General features: G+C 32.8%; 1 protein-coding gene across 1 annotated transcript in view; it reads right to left on the bottom strand.

The window, feature by feature from the left end:
- Positions 1-13,316, bottom strand: part of LOC149805307 (uncharacterized) — a 59,321-nt gene extending 46,005 nt beyond the window's left edge. Inside the window, exons 1-4 of the mRNA XM_089934005.1 lie at positions 13,000-13,316; positions 10,651-10,814; positions 1,565-1,735; positions 306-558 (exon numbers count right to left, since the gene is read on the bottom strand). Of these exons, the coding sequence (XP_089790131.1) occupies positions 306-558; positions 1,565-1,735; positions 10,651-10,814; positions 13,000-13,316 (905 nt within the window). The remainder of the gene's footprint in view (positions 1-305; positions 559-1,564; positions 1,736-10,650; positions 10,815-12,999) is intronic.
- Positions 13,317-13,846: the final 530 nt, after the last annotated feature.

The raw sequence follows: 13,846 nt of genomic DNA, 5'->3' as shown, positions 1-13,846 counted from the left end.
TCAGCCACTCGGGGCCCCAGTATAGAGAGAACAACATTATATACTCAACAGCAGTATAGCAGGAATGATTCTAATTTGTCAAATAATAGTGTTTAGAAAAGGAAATAATGATAAAAAAAAAGATAACACTAAGCATCATGTTGTTTTCTTTCAGCCCATACCGTCATATTTTGGTTTAATTTTGGTCATGGGGTCCATAATGGTATTGCATTATAACCAGAATAGAGTTATAACAAGGGAAAACTGTACTTTTTCATTTACAAAACATGAAATGTGAAAACACTGTGTAATGTCATGCAACTTACTGAATCTGATAAACCTCAAGAATAGAGAATGTCATCCTCTGTCCCCATTGGTAATCCAGCAAGCTGATATTAACTGACAGGTTCTCTATACTAAGGGTCAACCGCAACTGGCAGGTGTCTATGGAGACCATGAACTGTACATTTCTTTTTATGATGGGCACTTGGACACAGCATTCCACTGATGTACAGGTGTTATACAAGTTACACACTACCTGACCAGATAAATCAGGCAGCTTCACTGAGGCTGGACAGGCTGTGTAATAATAAGAATAACAGTTATACAAACAGTAAGTAACTTGCAAAACTGCATGTATGACTTATAAATATCACCAAGGCAAGTGTGAACATGAAAATCACCAATGGTGGCAAGACTGGATTGTTTTCTTATGTCTAAATGGTGGAGTGTTTCACGATACACCTATGTATCATCATACATACTGTGTAAACAATAGTGTCTGAGAAAGTGAACTAAATCTAAAGGTTAATGCAGGTCATTGAATCATGAAGAATTGGTCTTTTATATATATATATATATATATATATATATATATATATATATATATATATATATATATATATATATATATATATATGCATAGCACATAATATTCATTATTTATAAACCAAGTTACAGCACATGATTCTTCAAGAAACTGAGAAACTGTTGTTAATTTTTTTATGGGTTAAATAAGCTATACATAGTGACCAGTATATTGAATTAAATCCAAAGGTTACGACAGGTCACTGAAGAATGCAAAATATATTACACTGATTAAGTTTCAAATGAAAAATGAAATATACATACTAAATTACTGATGTGACTTTACAAGTAGCAGTGGTTGAGAAAATTATTTAAATGCAAACCTAGTTAGATTAATTAGCACTTTAACTTGTACTAATATTGTTTTGATGATTTGGATGTCTACCTATTTATAAAAACCATCAATTACTAAAGACAGACCTGTCCATCACAAAAGAATGCACATGTCAATCATTTGTTTCTGACATTTAGTGTTATTTCTCATGGTTCTGGAGTAAAGGTCAGCTGAAGTGGCCTTTCAGCACTCTGTACAGCATATTTCAGGATAATCAGCTGTTCAAACAATATTGAGGAAACTTTACATTGTAATCTAAATTGCTCAGAATACAATCAAATAATGTAGCCTCTTTTGTGGATTATTTCACTTGCAGATTGCCACTGCAACAGAATTTTTTATATTTCTACTATAATCAAAGTTTAAGAAAAAAATACAACTTACAGTTTGTCCATTTACCAAGCTGCTTGAATGTCCCCTTATCCTGTATAGTACAAGCTGGTTGTTTTAGGTATTGGGCCACTCCCAGATATTCCAGCAAAAGCAATGTCCCCTGCTCACTCAGAGCACCCAGTGTAAATCCTCTCTTCTCCAACCAACCATCAAGGCTGAAGACTGATAATATATACATTTAAAATACATTAAAGTAAAAACAAATAAAACAGAGATGTGTTGATGGAACATAGATACCAATGCAGTCCATAGAAACTAAACAAAAATACAACTGCTGCGTAAAAAAACCCAGATAAATTAACAGTTTAAGCTCCAACCATTGTCATTGTTTGGTATAACAATAATCAAGTACAAGGTTAGCCATTTAAAGAATTCTTAAATTCCATACTAAGAGCAAATTACACAGTGTACATCCCTGAAAATGCATATGACAATGGATAGCATTATATGTTTGACACTACTAAAGAGATATAATTAAACTTGTTGTAAAAAAATGTCTACCAAATTTTTCTACACATTAATGTATTTTATTATCAATTGGACAGTTTTAGATTCTTTTTTGTCAAAGTGTTTAAATACTTTTTGGAGCAGAGACCAATATGAATAATAATCATTTACATTATTCATTTTTTATCTTCTGCTGAGCAATAAAGGTAATGACACATAAAAACACCATGTCTATCTGTCACGTTCCATTTCACTGCAGCAGTAGATCCATCATCAAGTTTTAACAGCATTTGTTGTCTAAAGACACCTAAAGTCATTATTATTGTTATTATTGTGGCCTAGTAGTAGAGTGTCCATTTTGGATACAAGAAGTTATGGGTTTGAACCCCGGCCAAGTGTCGCTAAATAAGTGTTTTAACCCATTTTATCCTGAATACGACTGCAGTCGTAATACCTCATTCTATCCTGAATACGCCTGCAGTCGTAGTATCCCATTTTATCCTGAATACAACTACGGTCGTACTCTACTACGTATGCATGTAGCATCTCTAGAAACACAAGTTATACATCACATATATATGTGTACTTCTTCACCTACACAGGAAATGGTTAAAGCACGCATGCACAGTTAATTTTTTTTAAAAAAACGCGGTTAGAAAAGAAATTGTTGACTTGAAAATCGATCGATAAAATGATGGACGACAACTCTGATGTAAACATGGATGTTGATAGCGAGGGGAGCAACATTGAAGTTGATGATTTGGATGATTCTAATGATAATATTTACTTGAATGATGGGTTAGAATTTAATAAAGTTGATGAAAGAGATGATGAATGGCTTCATGCACTTTTTGACAGTGGTTTGGAGAATCAAGCTGACTTTGAAAGCTTTCAAGAAAAATGGGTCCGGGATGATTTTCACTTTGGTTGCAGCCAAGATTTAAATTGATAGAAGGAGCAACACCCAGGAGAAGCCAATTCAAAACATTATTTTGAGTTACTTTAGGATGATTTAAACTGGAAAAAACTTGTTGATGAAACAAATCGTTACACTGAATGATTTCTAGGATTAATTTGTGACAAGTTTTCATGAGAAACTGCACGCTGAAGTACATGTTCCAGAATGTGAAGTAAACAAATTGTTCCTTGTGTCATGTTGTCCAATTTTAGTAAAATTATTATAACTTTTGAACGAACAGTGCTAGAAACTTCAAATCTGGACCAAAATACTAGAAATTGAATTACCTTTATTTTATTTGCATAATATTGAGCATTTCTTTAATTTTCATGGACAAAAGATTCACTGAACATCTTGGTAAGTTTTTTAATTTGTTTTTTTTCTTCTTTCAAGTCATACTTCAAAATACAGTTGTGAGCATGTACATTGAAAAATGATAAAAAAACATATGTCACTGTGTTGCAAAATTTATTACCTTTTCAGAGATATATAGTTTTGTATACTTTATAAAAGAAATAACAATGTTACAACATTTTTAGTAAACATGGTGAAGGTCATCACAATTTCAGCAGCTGCTGCTGTATGATGCTCCATTTTACCACAATGTATTTAGAATTGCTTCTCAGGAATCAGGTACTGCAGTTGAAATTGGTAAACAGGATAAAATGGGTTAACATGGCCATCCCATTCAGTAACAACTTTAAGTTCCACTAAATCAAGCTTAAACTATATAGCTTATCAATGAGTCTGTCATGTGCAGAGCCTTTTCTTATATTGGGTGATACATTGTATCATCAAGAGTAAGAACTGTACTAGCTTGAAAGGGACCAACCATTCACTTTACAGGGGGTGGGGGTGGGGTGTCAAGTGTCAACTCCATCTTCCTTCCTTGCCTATCATTTAAAAAAAAAATCACAATATTTCTATTGCATTATAAAGTTCATTTTGCTCTGCTTTTCTCTCTCTCTCAACAATCAAGCTGAAAAAGAAATGGATGATAGATAGCTCTCTTTTTTCCCCTCAAATGTTCGACAATGTAGAAGTTAAGATATGTTAAGATTGTTGCTGAGAAATTTAATTTAAAATATTTTTGGCAAGCTGCAATGATTAATTATCATTGAAAACTTACAACTCTTGCTACATAATTTATAATCATTGAGAAATATTTATGTTAATTTTCGGTAATAATGACTTTCAGGCCTCTCAAATGTACAGCTCCACTCTAACAAATACCTGATAACCAAATTCACTATCAAACATGTGTACCAGACACAATAGCTCCCAAGTGTTTTTAAACTCCATCTCAGTGTGTGTTCATACTGTTGTTTATTTCTGCCTCATATGGTGGTAAAGATCAAAGAGCTAACTTTGTAGCACGCTGGCATTTTTTGGCTGTTTCATTACCATATATGACTGAAAATTGGTACAGTATTCTGTGTCGTAAGAAGACCCAGACTAATGGTTGTGATAATATTGCTCTATCTGATGATACTGCATTCAAATCATTCAGATGTAGATGCTAGAATGTAAAAGAATTAAATACTTCTATTTGGTATGCCACTGGCAGTTGTGGAAGCAAATAATTTTTAATAGTATTTTTTTATTTTGAAAGAAAAATTTATATTTGTTTCATTTACATGATGTAATGAAATAATAGTCCACTGCAACTGATAACAAACCTGCAAATGGATTTTGAGTCAGTTACTACATTTGTCACATGTATAGAGATAATTGTATTCATTAAATTTATTCTTGCAACCAACTGTAATTGCTTATAGAGATGTTTACATACAAATCTGTAAGACATCTGCCTTTCAGCCATTTTCAAATGAGATAACTAGCATGACTTCATTGCATAAACAGTATTCTCTTCCCCCTAAAACATGACAAATATAATTGTTCTACATTATGATAATTATTATTTTACCTTCATAATTAAACAACTTGATAATATTGAGTTCTTTCAACAATGAATGCTGTATTTTAGTTGGATAAAAGATTCTGCCAACAATATTATTTTAAAGTCTTTAAAACCTTTCAAACACTAACATTACTTTTTGGTTGCTATGGCAACCAAAGTAAATTTATAATTATTAACCATTTTCAGTATGATTCGTATTGGTTCCTTATCAGTGAACTATATAAGAGAATGGAATTATGTTTGATGTGGATAAAACTTGTGAATAATAACTACATAAATATTGCACCATCTAAATATTGTAACATACTGAAATGTAGAGACATGTTTGAAAGTAAAGTTTGAATTATCTAGCAGAGGGCTAAAAGTAATGAAATGAGGATATGTAATATGTAAAACAAATTAACTGTCCATGTACACATTCAGAATGACTACATTTGATGGAAAAGTATACATTAAACTCGATTATTGGGGTCAAAAATTACTTTTCCACCCATTTTCTGTATTTGGTTGCTATGGTATTCATGAACACGTATCAATCTCACTGACATTTTTTTAGTGTTTGCAATTTGCATGCATATATGCATCACTTTATACAATTTCACAGCAATCTGATTATAAATACTAGTTTTGTAGTTGTTATATGGATTTGGCCCAAAAAGTCTGTATTGTTCTAAAACAATTCAGCATTCACAGAGAGGGCAGTTAGAAACAAATCAGCACTGTCTTCAAGGTCATCCCAAAACAACACAGCACTACCAGGGTTAAGAATTCAAAATTTTCAGCAATATCAACATGAATCAAGCAAATATCTGGAGAACAAACCTACTGAGAGCCTGTTAAGTGTCAAATAATCACAATGAATGACATAAGTGATCACCAGTCAGTCATGTTGTGAAGAAACCAAAGTGCTTGTATATGTTTTAAAATATCATTATAGTGAACTATGAGATATACAGTAAAACCTGTTATGAGAGATCGCCCCTTCTGCCAAAAAGAAATGGTCTCTCAAGACGGGTGGTCTCCTGTAACACATTTGTACAAAAAGACCAGTTTCCAAGGTCCAGTTTCAGAACTATTTAAATGAAAATAACCACAATCACTTTACATATATTCTATTCTTTAGTAATACTTCTTGCTAAAATAATGTATGCATTCATCTAAAAACAAATTATATAGCAATAAGCATATAATTCTATCATGAAAGATGAATCTCATTTACATTTGAAAATCACATGTACATGTATTAGCATATGAAATTGTTTTCCTTTACAACAGCCTAAATTTATTTTTGCGATGTTTAAACCGCTATTTTGTGAGTAATCTGCTCTTTAAATTTCACTTCATTTAGTTACAATAATTTTTTTTTCCAGCATTAAAATTTTTCTCTTTTTAGTCCAAGGTTCTTCCATTGTTATTAAAGTAAGAGGTGTTAACATTATTAGTGCTCTTTTGTAATCTAAACTGTAAGAACAAGTTTTGACTAGGATGTAAGAAAATATGACAAATCTATACATGTTCATTGTAAAGCTAACAGTTAATGAAATAAAAAGAAACAATTATCTCATCCAGAAACAGAATCAGTCAATGGCTTAATTCACAGAAGACATATAAAAATTAACTCTATAAACAACGGTGTGTAACCCAGTTGCACCAACTTTAATAGATAGCTTGGTGTGTGGGATTTAATCACTGTAACATTGGGGGAAAATGCGACAAAGTCGCAAGCCTTTAACACTATCAATCGAATCCCAGAAATGATTCTCAATAGCTGGTTTAATAGACACAAACCTTACTCACCTCATCCCCCTGGCAATATGTATGAAGACAAAAAATATACATGACCATTACCTTAACTTTGGCACTACAATGGCAATTCATGACATGTACATTAGCCTGGTTTATAGTATGTAAAATCTAACAAGATAAATTTGACTTGCCAAATTTACATACCAGTAGCCAGACTCCTTTTCATTTAGTTTTGTTTATTTTATGTTTGTTTTTTTTATCAGAACAATCTTTACTATTCAAGCAGTCATTGTCACAAATGATTATACAACGATCAGTGGTGTCTGTCTCTGTTCTTGAGATACAGTAATTCATAGGGCTGGATAGGCTAGTCCCCAGCCTTACTTTTACATATAGGCATTATCTACATATCTAGTACTTCAGTCTAGTTCACAACCAAAACCATAAGACATTAAAGGCATGCCAAACACTGTTTAGATATCAGTAGCCAGCCTGTTTTGTTTTTATTGTTGTTTTTTTGTTTGTATTAGAACGGTATAAGCGGTCATTGATTAATAAAAAGACAGTGCAGGTTATCATAATTTTTGCAATGGGGTCATTCATAGCAGTGTCAAAATGCATATTTTGCCAAGATATCGTGGTCGCTGGTCGCATTCAGGAGGTGGTTGCTCACAATAGAGTGTTTATATAATAAATGAAAGGTGGTCACTCATAGCAGAGGTTGTTCATAACAGGTTTTACTGTACAAACTCTTCCTTTTTTATTTAATTGACAATACATTGACTCATATTATTTATTACTCTGACATTTTCCATCAGAATCTGATTCATGTTTTAAACAAACAGTTTTATAATAATTCCATATGGAATAAAGTTACAACTTTAATCCCTAAACACTTTTCCCAACTTTAAACATAGTACACAATGTGTGAAGTGGTACACGTGTTAAGTGAATGGAAACCATGTAGAATAATGTTTTTGATGATCTCCTCAATATACTGTAATATATCCTGAAATTAATGTTGCCCTATGTGGAAAAAATAAACAAAGTACACAGTTATGAAGAGATTTATTTGCAGTTAATCTCAGCACAATTATAAATTGAGTATTCAACAGTATAACCTGCCAACCCACCCACCTCTGCATTTTCCGTTACATTGATCACTTTATTGGTTTTTGGCTTTTTTATATTGGTCCCTCGATAACTCGAGCCACACTTATAGTGTGGTAGATTTTTTGGACCCTGATGTGCATGAGTTATTGGGTATGAGGTGTATAGTGATATTTTGTGATTGTAATATCACTGGCATTTCAATAAAAAATACCAATAAGATATAATAAAATTTATTTCTTGTTTCTTGTACAATTTTAATGATTTTCAGCAACATTTATATTTCCTGTTTCTGATAGATGTAATTTTATTGTTTGTTTTGGGCAAAATAACTTCTTTTTACATCTTTCCTTGTTATATTTCTTTTTCAAATTTGTGCTGCTGTTGTTGTATTTTTGTTTTAACTTCAATTGGATTTAACTGCCCTCAAACATGTTTTCTTGTTTTCCGTATTAAAACAGAATTTCATTTTTCTCCTGACCTGAATCTGATTTTCCTTGATATGGACCCTTTTTTTTAATATTGTCTCCAAAACTTCTTTTTTCAAAATAATGCTATATCTGGTCCCATTCCACAACGAGCTTTCTAATAAGTATTTATTTCGTTTATTATTTAACAGATGGTTGCTGTACAGAGTTTTCTGATTGGACAAAATTTTGTACTTGCTCAATGAATCATCGTGTAATGGAAACTGATGGAAATGAGCTTGCTTGCTAAACATGGCATTTCAAATTTTCAAGCAGGATACAAGTTTGAATAACCATTTGAAAAATGAGTGGTAATTAGAATAGCTTGAATGCAAAGTCATTGGGAATGTAATTGGTCAATCTGTAAGAAAACTGAAAGCCAGGACTAGCGTTTTGCTTTTTGTGCCATAAAGAGCTTTACAGTAGAGGCTGACATGCTAAATATGACAAGGAATTGAACCAGGATGATTTCAAAGTCATATAACTCCAAACTGATTAACATCCAGAATTTAAGGAGGGACAACATATAGATCACTGGCAGGAATTGTTGCCAAATACCCAGGACTATCCAAGATAGTCATATCTTTGCGGAGTTTTCTTGGCCCACAAGTAGAATCATCCTTCAATATCGTGACTTGTATTATTGTGTATATTATCAAAATATTCTAGGTGTGTTAGAATTCAGTGGAAAATAAGAGTAATTATATCATGATAAACATTTGTCACAGCTTTTTATGGAACAAGGACTAATTCAAGAGACCACAACAGCATCACAGTTTGTACATTAATCAAAAATCAAGTTTGCAGTACAACATTGACATAAAGCAGGCTCCTAGCATTTCTTCTTTTCACAATCGATGTCTCAAATGGATACTTTTCTGCAATTTTTCATCATTTTCACAACTGAATTTTTCAATGCAGGATAATATTTTATTATTTATATATGTTTATATGTTCACAGATGCCTGTGCATATGTTCCAGGCTTGATAATTTGATTTTTAAAATCAATTATTTAGTGTCAAGCCAGATTCTTCACATCATGTTGTATATACTGCATATATTGTACATAACAGATAGAAGGCCTCAAGGTTGATTAGTTCTGTAACTAACTGAGTTACCTTCTCTAAATAAAATCTTTATTATTATTATTATTATTATTATTGTCTGTATAATTTTTTTCATGTACACTGAAATACCACCTTGGTTAATTATTGTGGGGTTTAACGCCATTTTTCAGCACACAATAGGCTATACATGGTGGCCAATATTAATGGTGGAGGAAGAACCCGGGAAAACCCCGGAAAGAACCACCGACCCATGAGAAACTACTGGCAAGCTTTCTCACATACCCACATCAGCTGAATCCAAGACTCGAACCGGCGCAGACAGAGGTGAGATGGCAGTGATCTGTAACGAGAAGCGCTTTAGACCACTCGGCCACTCAGGGCCCCCACCTTGGTTAATAAAGTCCTGTTTAATTCATATCCATTATTTATTTGAAACCTTTTTAAATGTCTGAAAAACTACTGAAATTTCAGTAAAATACTATATAATGATCAACATTTTAGTGATATATCATGAAAGTTCAAGTAAACACCCACAAAACTGTCCATGAAATGTTAGAGATCTTGCCAAAAGTTAAGTGAAAGTTTTACAAATTCCATATGGACCATTTACAAATTCCATATGGTATATTTCCAAATCCCATGTGGACTATTCACAAATTCCATATGGACTATTGCCAAATCCATATAGATTATTCACAAATTCCATGTGGATTATTGCTAAATTCCATATGGAATATTTATTTTATTCCATATGGACAATCTACAGATCTCATGGATTAATTTGTATATTCCATGGGATTTTCCATAAGAAGTACGTAAGGAATTCATAACATTTCCATATGGATACACTGAAATCCAAAAGAGTGTTTCAGCTATGGAATAAAAATGTCCATATGAATATTTCTGTAAAAGTACATATGGATTCCATATCCAGTCCATATGGAAAATTTTGTACGGGTAGGTTCTGTCACAAATATGCCCTTAGAATATCAAAACACACTTCTTTAGTCTCAATAAACCCCAATGTGAGCCTAGCAGGTGTGAATAAGACAATTTCTTCTTTATAACTATTGAGTGCTTAAACCATCTCTGATGTTTTCTTGAGGGGTATGAATTTCAAATTAGCCAGTGTGTCATATTCAATGTACAATTGGCACCATATTCATTTAGGACGAAGTAGACATCATATGAAGACTTTGGTTTAAACGTCATGTTGATAAGACCATCCATTCAGAAGGATTATAGACAAAAGTCTATGGGAGTAATGGATGGAAGGACAGATGTATTATATGACCCCTCCGAAGAATGGAAATCAATATAAATAACATGTCTTATTTATGTATGTTGTATAGCAATGTACCTGACAGAAGACTTGTTTTATTCCAAGAACAGAGGGGCTTAGGGAGTTTCTGTTCATCCAAAAGAGTCAGTCGTGTGTCACATGATCTTCCTGCTTCGGTGCAGATCAGTACTGACAAGTTCAGAAGAAAGGACTTCTCACCAGTCAAATCATACAGGCTGTATCTGAAATAGTAACACAATAGTCTAACTAGAAGAGCTTACTTAAAAGCAAACAAAGCTTGAGCATGGCTTGAGTAGAGCTAAAAGCCCATTCTTGTCTCAAGCTCTTGACCTCTTCTATACAATGTAATACAAGGCATGTAAAAATCATACCCATAGCAGAAATACCTATTGTCTCCATTACCTTCTAGCATTTTGCACATGCTCCATTATGGAAACAAACAAAGAATGGTAAGTAAGTGTTATCACTTTCACTGTATTATATTCTTGGTCATGAAACTTAATCACCACTAAAAATCTGTCCTACTCCTATTTTTCAATTCAATAACAGTATCTAAATAAAGATTTTTTTCCCACTTCAGAAACAGTACTTTGCACAGGCAAAGAATGTAAACAAGGCAAATATATAACCTCATGATATCGCATCAGTCAGAACACACACATATGATACCCACCAAGCTTTGCTTGTGACTAACTTTTACCTATTTCATATTAGAATTTAAATGTGTCACATAATATCCCTGCCCCAGTGTAGTGAAGAACTTTTCTATATGATCCATTTTTCCATGAGACGAGGTCCTATTGTATTTCTTTCATTTTTTTTTACAAGATCCATCTTTTCATTAATTCCCAGTGTTCTTTCAAAGTAAAGTTATTATAATGCAATGATTTTGCAGTTTTCTCATTAACAATCAGAAGCCAGCTTCAAAACTGTCTGATATGACAAATTATTACATTACTGCCATCTATTTCTACAACACTACAATTGCTGTCACATTGTTTCAACCCCAGTTCTGTCCTTTTTTTAATTTTAGACCAGTCTACTGAAACATATGTCGCCTCAGTAGTATGCGAAAGTCCTATCCATAATTTTAACCACCCGTTTATTGGATATCATCTATCATCAAAAGTTACTAAGTACCTCATAATGTTTTCTATAGGTATTCTTAGTGGAGCTAATCAACCACTGTTGACACTGCAACCTCTATTATATAGAAACAGCAATTTGCATGGAATTGACAAATTGAAGGTCAAAATTTATGATGTACAAGAGACTATCAAGACCATGTCACCTATTTATCAGAGTGATTATGGATTTCATTACTTTAGTTTTCTTTTCAACATTTTGTTACAACTTCAAAAAGTGCAGGCTTGAGATGTGTTGGTCATTTGGACCCAATTTCATTTAAAACATCTTAAAATATGCTCTTGTTTTTATGACAAAACATGTTCAAGTTGTTTTCATTTTGTTTTAGCTTGGCTTTTACTGTCAAAATATGTCAAAATTTAATGATAAGAACCTGTAATGAAATAAAGATAATCTAACCTAACTTGCACTGGTTCTTCAAGGTTATTAAAGTTTTACTGTTCAAAACATTCAATGAAATACTCTGAATTGTAAATTCATTTTTTTTTTGGTGCATCAAAAACTACAATGCAAAATATATAAATGTTTACAAAATAATGAAATTATTCCCACAATTTTTTTGTATTTATCTTTAGCTATCTTAGGAATAAATCATTATGTGTGCACATCTCACTGTATACCTTGAAAATGAATTTCAATATTACATTGTCAGACCATTCAGCAATCTTAAAAGGAATTTGGTTAATCTTAAAGGGAATTCACAAACATACTTTGACAGTAAATATTACTGCATCCTGTGCAAGTGATTCTTAAGGCTCATAGTGAGCACCAACCACTCTATTTTTAATGAATACATTGTTGTGTTTTATGCCAGGCCATGAATTAATTAATTTTTCAAGTAAAATAATTGTGATAATTCACTGGCATGAAATATGATAAGTATTTTCATTGCAGCATCAATAAAAAGATAACTGAAACCTGAATCTATTTTAGATCCTTATGTGGACAAGTGGTAAATAAGTAGCTGCCTCCCATTAAAGACAACTCAGGTTCAAATCCAGCAAAGCATGAATTATTATATTTTTTCTTAATGTGCTAGTTTACTGTGATTTGGGAAGGAAAATTATGTAACTGTTTATATTTTCAGTGTGAATAATCACAAAACACAACATAACATAAATGGTAAACTGCAAACATCATGCAGGATATAGAAATTCATGAAAATACTAAGTTTTCACCACTCGATGAGATATATCTCTTGATTTACTCATTTCAAGCAAATATCTTCTACAACCTATAATGGAAAATATGTCCTCTTACTCCAGCTTCAGTGGCCCATATAGGGAGATTGTTTCCACTTGACCCCATCTGTAGTTGATCAGCATAATGTTGCGAGTCATTTTCTCTATCTGTGCTACAAGTTTGTAGGAGCAAATATTGATTTCCAATGCCAGGTGAAATGACCGTCCAATAACTGGTACATCAATACAACAGGTCAGATTCAGACACTGGTCAGTAATGTGGCAGGACACAGTATCTGGCAGATCAGGTAGACTGGTATGTAATGGACACTCTGTAAAACAGATAAAACCAGGTGAAAATGCCAACCTTAGTGGCCCCCTTTGTCTTGCCCCCATAATCAGTAGCCATCCACCTTATAGCCATAATCCCTTGGCACCAATGAGTTTGTGTTCAAAAAACCTCTCATGGATGGGCACCCATCGCAAAAACCACATAATGAGGTCTGCTGATAGAAATCTCATGAATATTTGTTGCTTTCTAAATTAAACACACTGCAACTAAAACATTTTCGTTCCAATTGACATGTGAACAAAGTATCCAAATTTAATTCATACAAAGAAGAAAAGTTAAATCCGATCATCTTTACTGCTGTGTGTTGCTCTGATGTTGGGTTTTGTCCCTTTGATAATTAATTGTTATTATTAACACCAGCAATTATCGAGATGACAGAAGATAATCACTGAGAAGCACAGTATTGTTCAGCTCAGATCAGCATGGTATCTGGTCACAATAAAGTAAAACTGGTATATTAATGACTTCTCTGACATAAATCACAAAATGTATTTGAAAGTGAACCAGACTAAAACCAATTCACCATGTGACAAGTTCACTTCCATTGTAAACATTGAGCATTTCATGTAGGAAC

The sequence above is a fragment of the Sinohyriopsis cumingii genome, chromosome 2 (assembly GCF_028554795.1).
Source record: "Sinohyriopsis cumingii isolate HCF-2022 chromosome 2, ASM2855479v2, whole genome shotgun sequence".
NCBI classification, from domain to species: Eukaryota; Metazoa; Mollusca; class Bivalvia; order Unionida; family Unionidae; genus Sinohyriopsis; species Sinohyriopsis cumingii.
Note: the sequence above shows the minus strand (reverse complement) of the source record. Positions and strands in the feature narration are given on the sequence as shown.